The sequence below is a fragment of the Gadus chalcogrammus genome, chromosome 18 (genome assembly GCF_026213295.1).
Source record: "Gadus chalcogrammus isolate NIFS_2021 chromosome 18, NIFS_Gcha_1.0, whole genome shotgun sequence".
Classification (NCBI taxonomy): Eukaryota; Metazoa; Chordata; class Actinopteri; order Gadiformes; family Gadidae; genus Gadus; species Gadus chalcogrammus.
In genome coordinates this window covers 19417853-19432051 of record NC_079429.1, presented here as the reverse complement: position 1 = coordinate 19432051, position 14199 = coordinate 19417853, and the positions used below count along the sequence as shown (strand labels likewise).

Here is a 14199-nt window from a genome sequence, read left to right as displayed (position 1 = left end):
ACGGAAGAAGAGTGAATCTGAAAAAGAGAATGAGAAACAGGACTTTTACGTACTGCCCCCCCCAACTACTACCCGTTGCCACTGCCACTAAAATGTCACAAAGCATCAATCTCATTGGCAGTAAGTCAGTGTTCAGTAACCGGGCATGTACAGTTTGTGGTTAAATAGTCCTTGATCCTGCTTTTGTAATTGTTCATGGTGATTAGGGATTCCAGTTTAAGGTGTTCCTGTAGCTTACACCATGATGAGGGGGCAAAAGATTTAAAGGCACTTTCACCAAACGTAGTGCGAGTCCGAGGAACGTCATACATAATCAAACTGCTAGACCGAGTGATACGTGCACTGTTTGTTCTAGGAACCATTAGAGAACACAAATATGGAGGCAGATCGTGCAGAATTGCCTGATAAAGAAATATATACCAGCGTTCCATCCTACGGGTGTATAAGGAAGACAGACCAACTTTCTCATACAATTTACAATGGTGCGTTCAGAAGCCAGAGTTTGAGACAAACCGTAATGCTGCATGGTACACAGAATCTAGCATTTTCAGAGATGATGAATTTGCATGCATATATAAAATAGTCAATAACAGATAAAAGAACGGCTTGGACAATTTTCTTCCTGGCACCAAAAGAAAAACAACATTTATTTCTATGCAAGAAACCCAGTTTCATTCTTAGCTTTTTAGTAAGACACTCAGTGTGATGTTTGAAAGAGAGATTTTCTTCTAGAAAAAAGCCCAGGTATTTGTAGGTTGCCACTCTCTCGATCACTTTGTTGTTTAGCGTAACAATCTGGTTGTCATCCATATCAGATGTTTTCTTACTTCTTGTAAAGCAGATCATTTTGGTTTTGTCAATATTAAGTACAAGTCTAAATAGCGTATCCTATGATGCGTATCCTGTAATGTCAAAGGCTTCAAAGTGGACGCGAGCCTGTTCCATGGTACCAGTTGCAAGGTACCAGTTGTTTCTTTGCAAGGCAAGTTCCTTTTGTTCTAGAGATGCGTGGGCAGATCCATATAGTGTTTTCCAGCCTTGGGTGCAAAAATGTCACCCCATTAAATCTGGTTCTAAGTTGTACTGAGGGTACGTTTTATCCCCATGGCTACGTCCCACACCACTTTTTAGGTTTATTTTTTTATCTAGTACCGTCATTTATGAGCATTATAAAGAGGGATATTGCATATGAAAAGTGCCACACACTGTAGCGTTATACTTTAACATATAGTTGCGCTACTGAGAGTGTGTAGATGTGTGGAGCTCAGCAAGTGTCAAAGAAGCTTAACCTTCCCTTAGACGTGACAATCAACAATCCACTGTTGCCCAGACGGAGTTCTAAGCATCCACACAAACTTTGTGCAATTGTCCCTTCGTTGGGATGTTGAAGTTCCTCGCTAAAAACACTTAATTCTAATTTTCTAATGAATTTTAGGAACAGCCTATATGTCTTTCTAGTTCGCAATCTCGTTAAATCTATAATAATCTGTATCAGAGACTGATCATTTTCTACTAAATTACACCTAATCAATCCCCACTTTTTCCCAATGGATCTTCCTCTGATCAAATCAAGCATAAATTATATTGTTTCAGGCCCTATCCGACCACACAAAACATGAAAGTGATGATTTGCCCAAAATGTGCCAAAAACCTGTTCATGTGAGGGGAACACACTTTGATTTACTTTATAAAGATTTGCTGTGTATTCACAATGGTGGCTTATTGAAAAGGAATGCCAGTTACATCACAACAGGATTGTAGCTTTTCTTCCCTTGATGGCTGTTTGTTTTTGTGTCAGCAACTTTTCAGGTAAACATGTAAACAGAGAGTGAGATGCTCAGACTTTGTGGTTTGTTTCAGTGTTCTGGATCTGAATGCGTTCGAGAGGCAGAACAAGGCAGAGGGACTGGGCATGGTGACAGAGGAAGGATCAGGTAGGCTGCAGCACAGTCTGGTGTATTCAGCTCATAAAGTCGTCATTTTTTAACATGGCTGTCCATATGGCTTAAATCAACTTGGAATCATTGCAGTGTTTGTGATTGCCAGAATTATATATATATTTGCACAAAAGTTAATTCTATAGATAAAATAACACAATCCATTCAACGGGATAGTCACTATCAAATGATGATTCACTTCTTTCAACCATGCCAAATGTCTAACAGTCTGTTTGAGCATTTTCTTCATAAGCATTAATCATCTAAGGTCTTCACCTCATGATTGTTCCTGCATCTTTAAAGTCTACCTACTGGTACTGTCTGCACTAAGCATCACAGGGACCGTCTACATCACGGCCTAGACGGGCTCAGCGGTGCACCTTACGGTCTGGAGGGTTATGGAAGGGAGCTGGGGGCTTACCACTATACATTCATTTATAAATGTACCCCCTAGTCTGTGCATTGTCTGATCCAGTTTTTGGTCTTGATGGTATTAAACAACTTTTGGTTTGATATTATCTATGATTGTGTCTTGATTTAAAAAGGTAATGTGATGCAGGAGCCCATAGCTCGCTCACAATCACCTCAGCCTGTGTCTGAATGAATCCCCATACTAAATGCACCTTCACGGTTCAGGCTGACGAGTCCATCTAGACTGAATGTTGTCACGTCTGGAGCTGGTTCCCGCCTGTTTAGATGGAGTTAACCTCACTGTTTGCATGGCGATCTCACAACCAGCTTCAGTTGAACAGAGTCCAGACAGCGGCATAACAAGGGGTCTTTGTTTTAGCTCACAGGATTTTACCACCTTGTTGCTTCTGAGAAACTTTGTTTGTGTTCTTCTTATTGGCTATGGGTTTATTGTGTTTGGATACATTAAGGATGTAAGTAAATACAAAAACATGATTCAGAATGGACAGATAAGTGCATCGACCGACTATTGGAAACATACTGGTTGATTGAACCGAGGTAATCCTAGTCCTAAAACATCCAGATTTGGAGTTGTCTGAAGTCAGGCTTATGTGAAGTACTACATCGTCCTTTCCTTCCGTCTATAAAGCCTAATTAAATAGTTTGCAGAATACACACCTTCTAATGGTGTATAGGATAGACCACTCTTGATTACGTCGGGGTCATATCCATCTCTGTTTTCTTTACGGGATATTGCCAAGACCATGAATATATCACACTATGTCATCATTATGTAAAGGTATCATTGTAGAAAATATTTAACAAGTTGGTAGCGAAAATGAAATATTCCCCTGCAGTAACAACAATGTGCCAGCCAGTGGTTATCATACAGAAGATGATAAACTGATAATATATGATAAGCTGGGTGAACGCAAGCCATTTTGGTCATTTGCCCTCCATGATGAAACTATGATGTGACTTTGACCTACGCCTATTTGTCAACTGTATTAGAATTAAGCCAGTGAGCCATCCTTCCTCATCTTCTGGCACTTCCCTGGCATTACCAAACCACCCATCTTGGAATCGACTCAAGAGGAATCAAATGATTACTTGATTTACGTTTATGATTCAGGTTTACTCTTACTATGTACGACCAGTTTTTGTTTATTTTCTGTGTGGGCCATTGCCATAGTTTTGTATTGTGATTGACCCTATATAGAAATATCTATATATTTGTTTGTCAAACTTTTTCAGACCCCAAATACCCGCAAAAACAATAGGCCTTCTTCAACATAAGTAACCCCAAACTGGACTTAATAATACAGATTTGTGCCAGCACTATGGGAATTATTATCTTAGATAACCCCTAGTTTTTGAGTATTGAAAGCTTAACACATTCTGAAAAGACTTCACTAAAATGAATGTTTGTGATCTTCCAGGAATACCTACATTGGTATATGTCCACTTTCCTTCCCTTCTAGCCTGTTCAAAAAATAATCGGACTAAAATAGAATAACCTCCCAAGATGTATTATTTTGAATTTGCATAACCCATACATTCCATACAACCGATTTTCAATAATAAGCCACTAAACAGACCCAAAATCTGTTCACTCAGCACTGTATTCTTCACTCTTCCTTATCCATCACATATTACCTTCTAGCACAACTTTAGATCACGATTTCTGATATCCCAGGTTTTCATAAAACACGTTTGTTTTGCTTGTTGATAGCAGAATAAACCCTGAAATGTCTCCAGGTTTACATAAAACCAGTTGACACTTCTTCTAGTCACAAAGATATTCTGATGTAACGTAGATGATTGTCGTGTATTGAATAAAGCTGCATCAGGATATCATCGTTGCTGCAGTCATCCTATCGTATTGTCATAGTTATCCTGAGTTACTGTGACTCCCATCTCTAGTGAACAGAGGCACTAGCTCTATACACAAGCACATGAAAAACAGCTAAACTGCTAAATACCTAAATTATTAAATCCATTAACCATATATATATTGATTTCAAGCCTCATAGGTAATATCTTTATGTTTAGTTTATTCATATTATTAGTTCATAATCAATCAAGATTTGTGACAATAGGTAGTAAAACAATGTTTATTAAACATTTTCTTATGCTAGCAGATGAACCTACAATATCTGGGTTTTGCTTGTCAATTTGTATGATAATTTATGATTTGTCAAATCATTCGTGGATACTAAATACGTTTTCGCAGCTTATGGTGTAATGATAAAAAATAAGTTAATAATGTTGATCCATCATCATCTGGCTTGCTAAGGGAATTTGTTATAAAGTGCTACCAGTTTTTATATCAATTATTTTTATTACCAGTTGATTTGTACGATTATTATTTTATTTTTTTAATCCGTTGGGAGGTTTTTAAATCTCTATTTGACTACTGGCTTTTCTTCTGTTCCCTTTCTTTGCCTTTTTGCTGTTTTCTGTCTCCCCCTCCTCAGCCATCACCTCTGAGCGTGGTAATTATGCCCTCTGCCATTTGGTCGTTGTCTGTGGTGTCAGTTCTGTCCAGCTCCTATCAACATGGTCTATATCTTGCTTTGTGCTCCACATCTGATGGCGTCCCACCCCATTGTATCGGTTGCATTTTTTCCCAGGGTGTAGCTGACCTGTCCATATTTATGTCATAGTCCTGTTCTTCTGTCTTTTTTTCTTCACCCTTTCTCGCAATTTTGTTCTCTTGTGCCGAAATGTGTCGTGTGCCATTGTTACCCAACTATCAACCTTTATATATACGGACCATTTTCATCTCAGGGGGAGCATTTGATGAGAAACCAGAAAGGACAACTTATTTTAACTTATCCTGTCCACTCAAATCCACTCAACACAAAGACACACATGCATCACAGAATGTGCACAGGATTCTGTTTCATCAACGGTGGACAAGCCATAGGGGATTTTAGTGTGTATCCTTATATTATTATGAATATTCATTGCGTGTAAAAATTGCATCGAGCTTCTGATGATCCACACACGGTAATATTGATTAGAATACAGTTTAATCTTTTACTATGTAATACATTAAATGTATAACTATGTAATGCATTAAATGTATTACTATGTTATACATTCAATTTATTACTATGTAATACATTAAACAGCTCGCAATGTGTTAAATGTGTTAAGCTTTTCTCTTTTTCTCTCTCTCTCTCTCTCTCTCTCTCTCTCTCTCTCTCTCTCTCTCTCTCTCTCTCTCTCTGAAATCATTGTGCTCCGCTGCTCCTCCGTGGGAGAAGGGAGGGGAGGGGGTGTAGATGCTTTCTCTAATTCCCCTCTTCTGAGCCTTCAACATGTTTCTGCATCAGTTAGTGTATTCGTATACGGAAGCTTGTAACATGTCTACCAACATGCATATGTTCACTAGGGGGCAGTGCAGTATTCACCAAACAACCACTTTCAAGAAACTAAATCATCGCCAAACAAGGTACGAGCATACAAAATGCCCTGCTGGCTCACTAGTTCTCTCCATACTGCCCACAAACCGAGGTCTGATTCTGTGATTAAAGCCACTGCTCACGGGCTTGGAGACTGAGGCACACAGAGGTCAAGAACGAGGTGCCCTTCTCTGCGGAGGTTTGCATCAGCTCACTGCGGATTGGTCAAGCAGGGAACATGCATGTTGTTTTTAGTTGATGCCCCAGGCGAAATCCCAACACGTTATCTTCAGTGATTGCGATGCACTAAACACCTTCCAAGCTGTGAGGGTGGCCGTGTACCACAGAGCAGAGCCTCATGGTGCTTGGCCATTCATGGACATTTGAGGTTGGAAACACTTGGCTGCCCCCTTGTGTACATTGTGCAGGATTATAAAAGCAGGCAGGTCTGTGAAGCTCTGCATTGTGTCTCTGCTTCGCGACAAGGCTCTTTGATCCAGCTGTGACCGGCTGTGGGTCATACATCAATCCATCCCAACTGAGCGTTGGTTCACTGGAAAAGTCTATAATGATTTTGCCCTTGCCTTTATGACGCCTTAATTATGCATTTCATAATGTGCTTATTATTTGAATGTACTGTGTTATTGTTTTGTGTTATCCCGTTAAAATATTCACGTTTAAGGAGTTCTTTCTAAAGGTCATTTTACATTGACCCTTATTGCTTGTTGAGTCAACAAAATAATAATAAATCACAGGGCATACAACGCAATCTTTTTTTTTGCCAAAAAGACACATTTATTTATTTTGCACCAAGGCCGATTGTTGATGACTCTAGCCTACTTATTAATCAGTTTTACCAATCACAATCAGGACTCTTGTCATAGTCACCATGGTTACTGTACATGTTGTAGGACATGGCAGAGGTCAATATTAAGTTTTTTCAATACTGTCCTCTTATTGCGTGGATCTCATCTCATCGTATTAAATTGTTACAAGTTATTCTTTGTGCGGATAGACCAGAGGAGGTTTTGACTGGTTCTAAAATAAGAGTAAATTATGTGTAGTTTATAGTAATAATGGTAGTAATACTAGTGTAGTTATTCTAATAATAATAATCATACAAATATAAATCTCTAATATAACATATCATCATCTGGTTAACCATTCTAAGTAATAAGCCTGAAACTGTTTTAATTTATTTGTAATTCGATAAAGTTAGAGACGGGAGACTTTCAGAATACAAGAAACAAAGAACTTTTCTTTCCACTCTGATTGGCTGTTCTGTCCACTCTCGTCTGGCTGGGTGGCTGAGTGAGAGGGTTTTGGGAGTATCCCTTATTGATAACTGTATTAAAATCACTATTGATAAGCATCAACAACCGATACGTCTACGTAAATCAACAAAAGTTGAAGTTGTTTATAAGTTTCACATTGCGACTTTGATACAATATAGAATGTTTATTTATTTTTTCTTCATTTAGGCAAGACTCCAAAAGTCTTTTTACTATTTAATATTAAAAAGACTAATAATAAAAAAATAATAACACAAAGAATTTCAAATTATTTAATTATCATATTAATAATTATTATATATATAGAATTCCTTGATATACATTTTGCTCAGAAATAAAGTGGCTTTCAGACTTTTTTTCCAACTGTAATTTTTTCCCCAGCTGCGTCCGGTTGTATCCAGTTTACTGCCCTGTTTTGTGGTTGCTTCTGTGTCCACTTGCCTATTCCCGCCCGCCGGTTTCCATGACAACATGGTTTCAGTGTGTTTCCTCACCAGCCTGATTAACTGCATCATTGACACCTGGTTAAACCATAATTGATACATCGGAGAAAAACTGCCCAAAATGGTCTGAGCATGGTGTTTCACAAATCCTATGCCATAACGCCGCCGTATTGATACATTTGACTTTTGGTTGGAAAAGGTATGTTTTGTGTCTGTGTGCTGTGGTTGATCTCATCCCAGGAAGATTGAAAGGCAGAGGTTTTGCATCTTCTATATTGTTTGTTTTGGTGTTTTATGTCAGCGATACACACTACCCTTATTATCATTCTCAAGTTGTTGGTGTTGCTTCGTTCGTAAAATGCACTTCTCTTTTTAACGTAGTCTTTCTTTTTTCTTTTTATCTCTCCTTGTCTGTCAATCGTCTTTTCTATCTGCTTTCCTTTTTGCTATTCTTCCTTTTTTTTTTATATGTGTACCTTGGGTTTGAATGTTGAATGTGGGTAAATGTCTACACAATTTTGGTAAATGTATGTTTTGGAAAAATTGACGTGTGTGTTTGTATGTGCCTGTGTGTGTGCCTGTGTGTGTATATGCCTTTGTTTGTGTGTGAGTGTGTGTGTGTGTGTGCCTGTGTGTTTGTGCCTGTCTCTGTGTGTGCGTGCGTGTGTGTTTGTGTGTGCCTGTGTGTTTGTGCCTGTCTCTGTGTGTGTGTGTGTGTGTGTGTGTGTGTGTGTGTGTGTGTGTGTGTGTGTGTGTGTGTGTGTGTGTGTGTGTGTGTGTGTGTGTGTGTGTGTGTGTGTGTGTGTGTGTGTGTTTGTCTGTGTGTATGTGCTGGTCCTTTTATCTGCGGCCAGGTGAAAAGGTGATGCAGGACGACGAGTTCACCTGTGACCTGTTCCGCTTCCTGCAGCTCCTCTGTGAAGGACACAACTCTGGTAACTGGCTGACCGGCCCCTTTGATACCACAGCATGGGGGATCACTTGATTCTGGGCTCACTCAAGTTTCATGCGTGTGCATTATTTTGTACACCCAAAATAACAAAAATAGGAAAAAGACTTTGAACTGTAAAAGTTCACTTTAAATCCAACCTTGACTACAATCATCAACTCAAACTGTTTACCAGATGTTGGTCGAAGACATAACAAAGCATTGCAGAAGAATATTTCAAATGAATGCTATAATTATTGTATAATAGTATATGAAAGTAATTAATATCTAATCAACTGTGATATAATCAAAATAATTACCCTTAGTCACCCTGGTACATTATGTTCCGATATAACAGAACAGCAGAGATTAGTTAAATTCTCCTTAAATAATGTGTGTAGAAACCAATTCAGCTTAATTTATTTCAGAACTTGTATTCATACATTTTGGATGTTCTGATTCGTTGTAATTTGAAGAATACACACTCATTTGTATAGTGTTGATTCATCTGTTTTTAGTATGCATTCGTTTTTAAATTTAAACAGAATATACACCTTGTGGTTGTCAGATTTCCAGAACTACCTTCGAACCCAGACAGGGAACAACACGACCGTTAACATCATTATATCTACTGTGGACTACCTCCTCAGAGTACAGGTCAGTCCCGCCCCCTGGTGCTTCACTTCCTCATCAGAGTACAGGGCCGTGTTCCAATACCCGTACTGTCCGCACTTACTAGCCAAAATTTGAGTACGCAGTACGTTCCAATTCAGATCCGGCGAAAAGAAGTATACTTCAAGGACCCGGATGCCGTACTCAAAACGGGCTAATCGTGAAGTGTGGATCGAAGGACACTCCCCGTACTCAACGGCAGCCATCTTAGCTACGTAGCGGAAGAGGCGGAGCCAGGCTGAGCCAAAGTTGGCGCATTTTCCACATAGCCTGCATTAATAGTCATTCTGTAGTTTTTATAGTTTTTATAGCTGCTAGGCGTAAAGAGTTCACCGTTCAAAGCGGGATGTTTATTGCGGGGGAGGAGCCACGGCGGCAGTCGTGATCGTCATTTCCGGTATGTGCACCACAGAGTACTCGATTTGGAACAGCACTCACATCTGAAAAATTAGCGTACTCAAGTGAGTACGGATAGTGCAGATAGTGTACTTCCTTTAAGTATACTCATGGAAGTACGGGTATTGGAACACAGCACTGGTCAGTCCTGCCCCCTGGTGCTTCACTTCCTCCTCAGGGTACAGGTCAGTCCCGCCCCCTGGTGCTTCACTTCCTCCTCAGAGTAGGTCAGTCCCGCCCCCTGGTGCTTCACTTCCTCATCAGAGTACAGGTCAGTCCCGCCCCCTGGTGTTTCACTTCCTCCTCAGAGTACAGGTCAGTCCCGCCCCCTGATGCTACTTCCTCCTTAGAGTACGGCTCATTCCCGCCCCCTGGTGCTTGACTACTGGGGACTTCCTCCTAACATCAGTAAGTCTGCCACAGGCCTCTACTAAACTGTCCAGTAGTTTACGCTAGTCTTCCAACACCACACTGAGCAGACCTATTGCTAAGCTAGCAAGCTATGGGGGAGTGGCTTAGGAGGGAGGCCTGAGGGGAGGGTTGTGGTTACATAGATTGAGGATCCATCTTACTCTGGTGGTCTCTCTAAAACTACCTAACTGCTTCAGGTCAGATCCCAGAGTTGTAAAGTGAGAGAGCAGCAAAGAGCGGAAGAGAGCAAGATTTTGGAACTGAACAACCTGAAAAACTCCCGTCCCTTCTAACGTCCTCGCTCCAGTCCTTACTCTACTCTACCATTTCTCCACCATTTTGAAAGATGTAAAGATCCTGTTGTGTGAGTTCGGCATAGCATTGAAGTGTCCAACCCTCATCTTCTGTCCTGGCCCTCATCCTCCTCATGCGGCTTTAGGAGTCCATCAGTGACTTCTACTGGTACTACTCCGGGAAGGAGGTGATCGACGAGCAGGGACAGAGGAACTTCTCCAAGGCCATCAACGTGGCCAAGCAGGTGTTCAACACGCTGACTGAGTACATCCAGGTGAGCTCACTCCCCTGGGATCAGGAGAGCAGCTCTGAACCTGATCCATCGCTTTAGATTCTAACTAAATCTGTTGGGAGGCACTTTGATGCTCTGTAGGAATACAAGCTTGCCATATAGGTGCCTTATTGAGTTATTATGGGGCAAGGTGACTATAAGAGAGGGGTTAAAACCAAAGCCCATATGTGAATATAATGTTGAGAATTATATTGAAGAATTCTCTTTACCTAATCATTTTAACTTACAATATAAAGTGGAAGATAATGTTGTTAGTTAAGAAATGTTTTTATACTCATGAACTCATAGCTAGAGATTTTGCAAGGCTTTTTAAAAAATAGCAAAGTCTTATTCAATCGATATGCAAACAGTGTTAAGCCAAAAGCATGTTAGCTTGCCAAGCACTAGCCCCCCAGCTAGCATTTAGATCCAAGATGAATGCTATCAGGTGAGGCACAAATTTCTGCCACATGTTCTGCCTTCCTGAAGGCTCCTCCTTCATTCTATTGGCTGAAAGACGTCTGACGTGCGTGTTCATGTTGACGTGTCTCCCTCCAGGGCCCGTGCACAGGGAACCAGCAAAGTCTGGCCCACAGCCGCCTGTGGGACGCGGTTGTGGGCTTCCTGCATGTCTTCGCCCATATGCAGATGAAACTGTCTCAGGTGGGTTTGGGTGCGAGGTGCAGAGAGTCATGTTACCATGCACTAGCTCAGTCTGTGAAAAGAGCCGACATGTCAGCCCCAGCCAGGGGACATTCACGCTGGTTATAGGGGCCGGAGGTAAGAGTATAGAGTTGGAAAGAGAGAGAGCGGAAAATAGAAGAATGAAAGAAAAAGAAAAAAGGCCCTACCTCTCTGTTGTCTCCCTCCCTGTGCTCCTCCCTCATTGAGATGTGATTCATTTCATGCACCTGTGATTGACAGAGGTGATGAACAATGATAAAGAAGATGGAAGAGATTGGTCTTCACTAGTGGAATTTAACCCAGAGAGGTGGAAATTGTCTCATAATGAGGCACAGTTAGTTTGAATCTGAGCATTTCACTCACTTAGGGTTGATGGATTGCTGCGCCATTGCTAATAAATAATAGCTCTTAAATCTTACCTACTGCAGATTTAAGTAGTTTAAAATAAAGTCTTTCAAGGCCGTATTGAGGTTAAATGGCTCCCGTCTGGCCCACAAGGACAAACAGCACATCCCTTAATAAATATGTTACGTATTTAGGGATAGCAAAAGCTAAATAGTCCTGTTTGAAAATTACTACTGCACACAAGTCTCAAAGTTTATAGACATGGCGCAGGAAGTGCACGAGAGTGAAACTGCTCCCCATGGTGTTTGCCTTCAAACTGGGGTGAAATGCATCGCTTTTCCCGTAGAGATGTTTTAAGGAATGTGTATTATAGGTTGTGCTGCAAATCCAAAGTCCCATTCCTATTTATCGTTAAAAGGTTATAACTACTGTTGATTTCAACAACGTTTTTAAACACACGTTTAACCTTTACCTAAACCACATCTTTTGATGGCAGTTATTCTAGGCTTATGTTTTTATCTATCTGAAAAAGGTAGCCAATGGCATAGTTCATATTGGAATTAAAGTACCGTCATTTTCGGACTATAAGCCGCGCCTTTTTCCCCATTTTTCGATTCTGCGGCTTACATAACAGTGCGGCTAATGTATGGATTTTTACAGCTAACGGCCAATCGGAAAATTAATATTCAAAGCTTAAATCAGTAAGCTGGAATCGGAGCTTCGTTGTTTTTTTTCCACGTATGTGACGTTAACAGAGTGAGGGAGGCAAACTATAAGCGTCAGCGACACCAAGCAGAGAAGCGAGAGAGGTATAGGAAGAATAGATATCTTGTGTCCCTTTACTTTATAACACAACATTAGCGGGATCTTGGGAGGAAAAGTAATACTTAGCGAAATGCTAACCTAGCGTTATTTGTTTACGTTTGCTGTACAACGCTGCGCCAATCAACTGTGACTGGCTTGCTGCAGAGCGTGAGCGTCTTGGGAATACCCGGACAATATAATGGATATAATATGGATGAATTAAAAAGCTCCCGTAAGGGCTGAGATGGCAGAGGACAGCTGATTTGGAACGGAACAACAGCTGTTCGCTTTCACAGGGAAAAACTAAGGAACTTCAACCTAGGCCTACTAATTAACGTTCAAAAGCTATTAAATCTTCAACAAAATATACAGATACTGTCAAAATCGGCTCCAGGGAGTATATAGAAATTATTAATGTTGTTTTTGATGGTGTTTTCTTCTGGAACGAGTATTCGAATATTCACTCTGAAAAAACCAAAGAGTATTCGAAGCCTGATAAATGGCATTCCGGCCAGCCCTAATGGTAATTAAACATTAAAACACCTGCGGCTTATAGACCAGTGCGGCTTATATATGTACACATCATTCAATTTAGCTGCTGCGGCTTATACTCCGGTGCGCCTTATAGTGCAGAAAATACGGTAGTATTTGTTTCTACAAATGGTCAATGGGAAATTCAAGGCTCATTCTCCGTCATAAAGTTACCACTTAATGGGGCAGGTTTTTACTTCCCCTCCCTATGAGACTTTTGTACGATTGTCTGATCGGTTTTGATATGTCCGGCCAACCGAGGGCACAACCTGTTACTGTCTCCTTGCAGGACTCCAGTCAGATAGAGTTACTGAAGGAGCTGATGGACCTCCAGAAGGACATGGTGGTCATGCTGCTCTCTATGCTTGAGGGTAGGTCTGAAGATAATCTGGAATTAAGGTCTCAATATACTTGTGTCATGTCAACATTCCATTACATGTGCTCCACAGACCATATCAGAAAATGTGAAAAGTGAAAGTAGTGAATTCTTGCTAGTGTTCAAAATGTTTATTGTGAGAGTGATTTTCACCACTATGACTACACTTGGTGATTCTATCTTATATCATCATATACTCCCCTCTTTGTAACAATGGTTGAATTAACCTAAGTGGCGCTTGTGGAACCTGGAGCTCCTTGTTTCGAACCTTAGGGCCCCCACCGTCAGCACTCCCTCTCTATAACCTGGCTTCATACTGCTCCTGGATCTCAGTCCTGTCATGTGTTCTCCGACACCACCCTTTAGGTAACGTGGTGAACGGCACCATTGGCAAGCAGATGGTGGACATGCTGGTGGAATCTTCCAACAACGTGGAGATGATCCTTAAGTTCTTCGACATGTTCCTCAAACTCAAAGACCTGACCTCCTCGGACGCCTTCAAGGAGTATGATCTGGATGGCAAAGGCAAGTAGCTGGTCCTACCTGGGTCTAGGCTGGGCAGGATTTAGACTACGCAGGAGTTAGAACATGCAGGATCTAGACTATGCTAAACAAACACGAAACATTTGATAAATGGTCTCAAATTTACCCACATCCAGACCGAAGTTAGGTCATTGTTGGTACCGTGATTCTAAATGATTATCATCTGACTGAGGCAGTGGACCGTGCCGATTGGTGGATGGAAAGCTAGACGTTTATATGTTGACCTGCAGGTGTGATCTCCAAGAGGGACTTCCATAAAGCCATGGAAAGCCACAAGCACTACACCCAGTCGGAAACGGAGTTCCTCCTCTCCTGTGCAGAGACGGACGAAAACGAACTGCTGGACTATGAGGAGTTTGTGGAGCGCTTCCACGAGCCGGCCAAGGTACCTTCAGGAGGATATTGCTCGGGGTTGGCCGCATATGTTGTGACGTTCTATAGCTAGTACATT

General features: G+C 41.1%; 1 protein-coding gene across 1 annotated transcript in view; it reads left to right on the top strand.

Annotated features, from left to right (window-relative positions):
- ryr2a (ryanodine receptor 2a (cardiac)) overlaps positions 1–14199 on the top strand; it is a 139548-nt gene that overhangs the window by 104909 nt on the left and 20440 nt on the right. Inside the window, exons 89-96 of the mRNA XM_056576687.1 lie at positions 1861–1934; positions 8348–8428; positions 8990–9078; positions 10340–10468; positions 11024–11128; positions 13119–13200; positions 13572–13730; positions 13979–14133. Of these exons, the coding sequence (XP_056432662.1) occupies positions 1861–1934; positions 8348–8428; positions 8990–9078; positions 10340–10468; positions 11024–11128; positions 13119–13200; positions 13572–13730; positions 13979–14133 (874 nt within the window). The remainder of the gene's footprint in view (positions 1–1860; positions 1935–8347; positions 8429–8989; positions 9079–10339; positions 10469–11023; positions 11129–13118; positions 13201–13571; positions 13731–13978; positions 14134–14199) is intronic.